General features: G+C 46.1%; 2 protein-coding genes across 2 annotated transcripts; both read left to right on the forward strand.

Moving 5' to 3' along the window:
• Window positions 1-652: 652 nt before the first annotated feature.
• On the forward strand, window positions 653-2469 carry LOC111067512 (probable serine hydrolase). Its single transcript, XM_022356609.2, has 2 exons — window positions 653-1232; window positions 1356-2469. The coding sequence occupies exons 1-2, from the start codon at window positions 1209-1211 to the stop codon at window positions 2373-2375; spliced, it is 1044 nt and encodes a 347-aa protein (XP_022212301.2). The 5' UTR covers window positions 653-1208; the 3' UTR covers window positions 2376-2469.
• A 1048-nt stretch (window positions 2470-3517) lies between these two features.
• Window positions 3518-4765, forward strand: LOC111067492 (probable serine hydrolase). The gene is made up of 2 exons (XM_022356568.2): window positions 3518-3699; window positions 3766-4765. The coding sequence occupies exons 1-2, from the start codon at window positions 3670-3672 to the stop codon at window positions 4714-4716; spliced, it is 981 nt and encodes a 326-aa protein (XP_022212260.2). The 5' UTR covers window positions 3518-3669; the 3' UTR covers window positions 4717-4765.
• Window positions 4766-8676: the final 3911 nt, after the last annotated feature.

Raw genomic sequence — 8676 nt, forward strand, 5'->3', positions numbered from 1 at the left:
AATTGGATGATTGAGCCCAGGAGGGACAGCCATGAAGCTGTATGATAGCCATTAAAGCAGATCGGAATTATGAAAAGTTCAGAAGTTCAGAATCGCTGACTGACTGATGTACTGAGTGAGGGAATTCCTTCATACAGAACTGATTCCAGTACAAAGATTAAAGGGGCTGCATACAGCCTGTTAAAGCCATTTCAGTGCGTAAACATTTCGCTCTCACTGCGATCTGTTTGGCTGTCTGTTTGTATCGAGACCTCAGACAAGGTGTTGTCCAGGCGCATGGCGAAAGCTTCGAGTAGCTGTGATTCTTTCTCTCACTCTCTCGCAAATAATCTCTTGGGCATTATGATTGCTGGCAAGATTGGAATCCGATTCGCGCCTCAAAGAGCTACATACACCCACGAGTATATATGTATGTAGACAGAGATAGACGCAGATAACTCTTAACTTGATGAAGCTCATAAAAGTTAGTAGTTAAAGATTAGGAGCTTCCCAATTCTGGCATTTCAAGGATGACTGAATTGAAATCATCAACTAAATGAAAGCTTTCTGAAATGCAACGCAAGAAGTGGATTGAAGCTTTTTGCGCTCGCTCTGTGATCTTTTCAGGCTGCTTTAAAGCTCGATTTGAGCACAGTATTCGCTCAAACCTCCGACTGGCAGCAACTAAAAGTATTTCAGGCTTAAAAATCATTTGCTAAGCAACAAATTAGTGCAAAATAAAGCGTATAATATTGCTTAGAATAGAAGATCGATTCAGAAAAAACATGTGAACGCAGCGCAAAAATGAAAACAAACAAAAAACAAAAATCTGCTCGTTCCAGCAAATGTGAGAAGAGAGCATAAAGAAAGCTTTGTTAGTGCTTGCTGGCTCGCTCTCCCACTCATTATCTCGCACGCTCGCTAGAACCTGTACGCACTCTCTCTTCGTGCATAAAGCTTGATTGCTCTCTTCAAAACCCCCGCTAGCCAGGCGCTCTCTTTGGCACTATGTCTGCTGCAGCACTTGGATTCCGTTTCATTCCGCGCACAGCTGTTTAGCTTGCTGGGCTGTAAGAACTCAAAAGGGGAAGTCGGAAGAGACTTATCTCGCTCCCCACGCTGGCCTAGTCGAGATACTACAGATAATAAATACTGTGGGTGTTGCCATCGCAATTAGTGCTGGATCACGCATTAAAAGTTGCCCCCGCCGTTCAAAGTTCAATAGGCCGATGGGAACATTGTCGCTGACAGATGTGAGTTGGCGAAAAAAAGAAAAAGAAACAGTAAACAATAAAAACCGGCATCGATTGATTGTCTACACTATCCTACATAAAACTGAAACGCAACATAATTTGAACCGTGTTTCTCTCTTGCAGTACGAAGAGGTGAAAATTCCAGTGCCCTGGGGTCATATATCGGGTCGCTGGCATGGCAATCGAACGGAAAGACCGATTCTGGCGTTCCACGGATGGCTGGACAATCTGGGGACCTTTGACCGGCTGATACCGCTGCTGCCCGACAATGTGGGTGTGCTGTGCATCGATCTGCCCGGACATGGCAGGTCGTCCCGCCTGCAGCCGGGAATGCACTACAGCGTCTACGATTACGTGTTCATAATTCCGCGAGTTATGAAGGAGTACGGATGGCACAAGGTCTCGCTGATGGGCCACTCTTTGGGCGGCATTATTTCGTTCGTGTACGCGGCCCTTGCACCGCACACTGTGGACATGATCATCTCGCTGGACATACTGCTGCCCATTCCCATCAATGCCAGAGGAAAGGACTTGGATACTCTTGGCCGGAACATGGAGAAGCATCTGGTGGAGGATGAGCGCCAGGAAGAGGGCAACCTGCGCGAACCGCCCGCCTACACGCTGCCCGAACTGCGCAAAGTTCTCGCGAAGGGCAGCTACAACTCGGTGCCCCCCAAGGAGGCACAGCATCTGCTCTATCGCCAGGTGGCCAAGTCGCAGCTCTACCCGGACAGATTCTACTTCTCGCGCGATGCACGCGTCAAGTTCTACCACCACCTCTACCTCCAGGAAGGACTCGCTGCGGAGATGGCGAGACGCATCAAGCGAAAGCCCTATCTCATCATCAAGGGTTCGCTGTCGCCATATGTGGGACGCCACTGTGACGAGGCCATGTCCATACTGGGTGAAAGCAATCCACACTTCGAGCTGCACGAAGTGGAGGGCACCCATCATGTGCATCTGCATGCGGCCGAAGAGTGCGCCAAGTACATTGTGCCCTTCATCAGACACCATCGTCCGCCTACTCTGAATACCTGGTCTCTGGCGGGGCAAGAGGCACAGCTCAGCTCCAAGGAGCGACGACTGGCGCAGGAGCAGTTCTTCGCCAGGCACAAGCCCAGCAAACACAGAAGCAAACTGTAAGGAACGTAGCTTATAGCAGGAGATTTGTATTAAAAATTGAGAGTATTTGCGTGCTTAGATCGTTGAGCACAAATAAAATCTAAAAATAGTCAAATTTGGGAAACATTCAATTCAAGGTTTGTTTTTACAGAGCAAAATAATACAGATAAGACAATGGATTACCGGTGGAGGGATCGCTACTTAGGTGTCAGTGGGAATCATTGCACTGGAATACATTTTTATTTGAATTTCTGTGTGTACTTCCCTGTAATTCCCTTGGTATTATGTGCCCTATAAATACCTCTGTTTTCACTAGCTGTTGAATATAGATTAAATAAGAAGTCGAGCGGATTCGATATACATAGATTATGTGTGTACACTGTACAGTTTATTTGTTAAGTAGGCGAAATATGGGGTGTGCAGGTGTAGCGAAAGTAAAAGCGAGATGTACCGGCTGATCAAATCAAAGCGAGGAAAATTGAAGACGCAGGGTCTGTTCAATATGCGAGAGAACTGATCAAGACGGTAGAACGTGAGTGCGATAATGATGACGATCAATTAAAGACTGAAAGAAGAGGGCAGGCGGACCGAATTGCCCGTGCCCTAATGCAAGCGAGAGAGGGAGAGAACGAAAGAAGCGATAGAAGCTCGGCTGCTGCTGAGCCGAGCACGAGCGATAGATAGAGAGAGAGAGAGAGAATGCGAGAGAACAGCATAGATGCTGCTGCTGCAGCTGCAGTAGTAAATGAAGAAGGAGATATAAAGAGGCGAAAGAACGGCCACTGCCGTGAGTAATTATAATCGGTTACAATATACATATGTATATATGCAGTGGGCAATGCAAATAGAAAACAAAGGTGGGATTACGTTAATTTGTTCCACTGAGGAATTTATTGGGGAATATCAGGCTGGGAAAACAGACAACCTCTAACCTCATAGCTTTTCCTCCTAACCGATTCACTGCTGAAACACAGCTGAAAACCCGAAATTTTGTATGGGTCCCAAAAAGATTTTTTTGGGTGCAGGAGATAAGAAAAAAGCTAGAAAGCACCTAGACGGCTCTCTCTCTCTTCCGCTCTCTCTCTCTCGTTATATGCTGTTTGTGTTTTTGTGTACGCAATGGGTTCCACATTGTCGCTTTTTGGCGCTTGTTTACCAAGTAAAACCCAAGACGGAATCATTCCGTGCATAGATCTTTGAGCGAACAGTCGCCCAAAAATAGTAAAAATAAATCTAACAACAAAATAAGTTGCGTATTATTAAATTGTTCAGATAAGACACTGAATTCGAGGCTGCCACTCTGGGCGCATAGTTTATGAGGATGGGCACGCTGTCGCTTGATGATGTGAGTGTTTTCATTTAATGGAAAAAGTGTAAATTTTCCTACATATTTCTCCATGGGTCTTTGCAGTTCAAAGATGTGAGAATTCCGGTGCCGTGGGGTCATATATCGGGTCGCTGGTATGGCAATCAAAAGGAGCGTCCCATTCTGGCCATTCACGGATGGCTGGACAATCTGGGCACCTTTGACCGACTGATACCGCTGCTGCCCGACCATGTGGGTGTGCTGTGCATCGATCTGCCTGGCCATGGCAGGTCGTCGCACCTGCAGCCGGGCGTGCACTACAGCGTCGATGATTACGTGTACATCATACCGCGAGTAATGAGGGAATATGGCTGGCCAAAGGTCTCCCTTTTGGGGCACTCCATGGGCGCCATTCTGATGTTTGTGTATGCGGCCCTTGCGCCGCACACTGTGGACCTGGTCATATCGCTGGACATTTTGATATCCGAAAGCAGGCAGCCGGACGGCAACAATCTGCGGCTGTCGGCCCGCAATATGGAGAAGCATTTGGGGGAGGACGAGCGACTGCTGGAGGGCATCAGCTGCGAGCCGCCCGCCTACACGCTGGATACGTTGTGCCGTGCCCTGAACAAGGGCACCTTCCAATCGGTGCGCTACGAGGTGGCCCATCACATGCTGCACCGCCAGGTGACCAGGTCGCAGCTGTATCCGTCAAAATATTACTTTTCACGGGATGGACGGATAAAGTTCCTAAATCACGCCTACCTCGATGTGGGTTTGTTTGCGGAGATGGCGCGTCGCATCGCAACGAATCCCTACCTCATCATCAAGGGCTCCGAGTCGCCGTTTCTGGGGCCCAGCGAGGCCTTCTCCATTCTCAGTACAAATAACCCAAACTTTGAGTTCTACGAGGTGCAGGGCACCCATCATGTGCATCTCAACGAGCCCGAGAAGTGTGCCCAGTATATTGTGCCCTTTCTCCATCGCCATAGGCCACCAACGCCGCGCAATGGCTCGTCCCTGGAGCCAAAAGAACATTCAAAGAGCAAACTGTGAATTAGCTTTAAAAATTCCAACCATAAATGTACGTACTTATGCTACGCTACTCGGGCAATGATTATGATATTGCTTTTTGCAAGTTCTTTTTGCTGTTGCTGTGCCTCGAAAGCTGAAGAGCTGTGTGGAGCGTGGGTGGTGCGATAGATTAACTGTACGCCGGAGGAAAGTGCAAGTACTTTTGGGGGAGGGGAACTCTGGACAGCCCTTATCTAAAGAAAGCCAATAATCTTTTGCACTTTTTCTTGTACTAATTTTTTTATTGCCTAAAATATTGATAGCGTGAATGGTATAAAGATCATTCGGTCTTTGTTGTCTGCAATGTTTGCTGGAATATATTATTATTTTATATTATTTTATTATTATATTTCCTTGGGTTCTGTGATCTCTATGTATTTCCCAATATTTTTGTTGTATACCAATACCAATCTGTCTATGGATCTTTTCTTAATTGAATGCCAATTACTGCCATATTTATTTGTAAGTCTATCTATATATCCATCTATTAATCCCTAGGTCCTATAGCTTACAGATTACTTGGCTCCCAAAGTTGCCCTTACTTTACAAGCTCCCCCCATGGAATCGGTTTGGCCAACAGCATGGCGGCAATTTGTGAGGTATTTATCAACCTTTTCCCATGGTGGTGTCAATGCCAGAGTTCGGCTAATACCTCAGCAGAGGCAGTCCCATCCATTCCACTCCTAGCTACACACCCTACCACCCATCTGTGTGTGTGTGCGTGTTCTTTCCTACTTCTTTCCAACAGCAGCCTCTCTCTCTAGTCGTTTCCTGCAATTTGTGAGCAATTTTAAGCAGCTTACTGCCTGAGCGCATTAGAACAATTAGCGCGTATCATCAGTGCCATAGATTCCCGGAGATTGGCACGAAAAGCTCGAAAAGTTAAGCACAGCAGCGGCGGAAAGTCAGTCGCCAGTTCTTCTTGCAAATATGAATTAATATGAATGCCAGAAATAGTTTTCAAGTGAATCACTCAATTAATATTCGTGTAATTAGTAAATGAATGCAAATGAAATGCGCCGAAAATCTAAACAATTGTCGGGCAAAAGTTATCGTTGTAGTGCCAGGAAAAGCAGCTAGTCGAACAGCACGCTTCGCCCTGGTCTGCTCTGCTCTGCTCTGCCTCAATGAAAATTAATTTCACCGCAGCCGCCATACGCGTACAATTTTCACAGCCTGCTTTTAGGCCGACGCCTGGCAACGCACAAAGGAAATGGCAATGGAAAAATTGGGTGAGAGAGGGTTTCTGGTCTGGCAAATGGCAAATGGCAAATGGCAAGTCCTTCCGTCATACTTATTAATTTAAACACTTGTCGTTGTCCTTGTTGTTACTTTCAGGCCGCCGCCTTCCTGCTGTGTCCTTGAATGGCTTTTCTTTTTGTGGGGGCAAACGAATGGATGGATGTGGGGCGGGGCGGGGCGGTCTTGTTTGAATTTTAAACATTTGTTTGTGCCACGCATAATTTTGCTGTCATATTAATATTTATGCCACCCGAAGAAACTTTTCGCCTTTGTCTTCTCACTTGGTTGCGCCTCGGAAATTCAATCAATTAATGTTTCCAAATGGCAGGCATATTTCCCCCCCAACTTTCTGGTTTTTTGGGTGCTTTTTTTTTGTTCTGGCAACACTATTGATTTTGCCATTTTAGAGAGGTGCTGCTGGCGGTGCTGCTGCCGCTGCCACATATGTACGTACGTACACGTGGCATTCACATTCTCTCTGTGTGTGTGTGTGCGAGTGTGTGGGCGTGTAATCAGAGACGCCGCAGGGTTTCCTTTTATTCCGTTCATTTTTCGGCAATTCTGAAGGTGAAACCATAAAGCCTTGACGGCATATGCCTAGATTTTTGCCAAATTAAAGTGGGTTTTGGGTACGTGGTTGGGCACGAGAACTTAAATGCCCCTTTTCTGAACAGAGATGGTGGGGTGGGGGTGGGGCATGGCCATGAGCATGGGGCTAAGGGTTAACTCAACGCATTTTCGTCTCCAGTTTCGGCCACATTTTGGGCGTTTTGGCTTTTTGGTGTGATATTTCTTAAAGCGTTCAACGAGATTCCAAATTTTGAATAGAAATTTGATGTTTATTTTGGGTTGGTGTTTCGTTTCCCCAAAGTTTATTAATTAAACTTTTGGGGGAAATATGAGCTTTAATTTTGTTTGAATTTGGATATGCGAAATTATACGAGTCGTGGAAATGAAAGCATCTGTGTTTCTTTTATTTAAATTAAATTTAAATTAAATATAAATTCAATTTAAGAAATGGGTTAAGGGCAGAGGGGACATTTATCTTCAGCAAAAATTATTTCCTGAAATTTTCTTCTAAATCTCATTCAATTTTCTTGCTTTAAACCGCTTTGAGGGAATGAACAAACAGCACAGAAAACTCAATAGCTTTATTTCTTTCCGAATCTTCAACTCTCGATTTTTCCAGCAAGCAGAAACTAAACATAAATTACCAAATTTACCCACAAAAACTAGGACTAGGATATTTTGAGAGTAATCCCCAATCCAAGCAAGCACTACTACGAGTATCCATTTATCCATCCATCCAATAAACATCAACGGCCACACCTATTGCTCTGTCCATAAAATGGCCAAAAACTACTGGCAGCCAGGCCAGGCCAGCCAGCCAGCCAAATGATTTAAAACGAGCCACAAGGATCACAGGACTCTCTCCACTCTCCCTCTCTCTCACTCTGTGTGTTTCTGTAGAAAATGAAATGGTGGAAAACCCTTAAACCAGATGAATTATGCAGAGGGGCCTCCTGCCTTCCGCCTGCTTCTGCCTCGTGGCACGAGGCTTAATAAACCAAACTTAACGAAAAACTGTTTAAAATTCGAACGGTACTCCGAGTCTGCAATAAATCTGAGGCCACAAACTGCACTCGATTGCTCGGGGGCATGCAACGTCGCTCTCTCTGGTCTGGTCTGGTCTGGTCTGGTGTGTGTGTGTGTTCGAAAACGTGTGCGCAATTTTCGCAATTTTCTAATAGCCGCTAAAGCTGTCAGGGGGGATTCTGGGGCGTGGGGGGAGGGGTGAGATTCGTTTTTGCTCGGACGGCTGTTATTAAAAAAACAAGTCAGGCTACATTTCACGTACGATGATGATGCTGGTACTCCCGCTCCTGCTCCTTGCTGCTGGTCCTGCTTCTTGCATGACTTTTTGTTTTTAACTCGAGCGGAAGTGCTTTCGACGCCATTTTGTGGTCGGCCATACTGCAATTGAGTGCAGGCACTAGTCCTTCACTCCACATCCGGCCACGCTCTCTTTACTGCTCTGCCCTTGCTTTCTGTGGTACGTGCCTCACTGGACGGGCACGCACTTAAAGTTTCATTAAACAATCCATCGCGCGCCTAGGCCCGGCCCAGGCGTAGGCCTCCAAATATCATCCCTGGCCCACATAAATTCCCGCTAAGCAGTGAAATGGAAAGGCGGCAAATCTATGACAGGCTCCTCCCGCTGTCTCTCTCGCCCCACTCGCTCCGCCATTTGCATTGCTCACCCGCAACTCGGAGGCTCGGAATTCGCTGGAATTTCTCTGCGAAGCGGAGAGGACCCAAATTCCGTTGGACAGGCCCCATTGGATGGGCCCATTAAATCTGCTACAATTTACTTGTGATTGACATGTTTATAAGGGTCGTAACATCGCCCCTCACCACCCACTGTCACTACCCCTTTGCAGCAGACCAGAGTGGATCCTTTTTTGCTTTTTTTTTGTTTGTTATTGAGTGGCACAATATTTGCTTTGGGTCTCCCGATTGCCCCCCCCCCCAATTTTCATAAGATTGCGAAGTGAAGCATGAAACGGTACGGTTCTGGTTTTATATTTTTTATATATTTTTTTCCCCATCACACACAAATAAATCTTTGATATTTGCCCTGCCAGAGGAGCATACTAAATATCCTTTTTTGCATTTTCAAGTACTTTTTCCTTACCTCCT

This window comes from Drosophila obscura, unplaced genomic scaffold (assembly GCF_018151105.1).
Source record: "Drosophila obscura isolate BZ-5 IFL unplaced genomic scaffold, ASM1815110v1 contig_1, whole genome shotgun sequence".
Taxonomy (NCBI): domain Eukaryota; kingdom Metazoa; phylum Arthropoda; class Insecta; order Diptera; family Drosophilidae; genus Drosophila; species Drosophila obscura.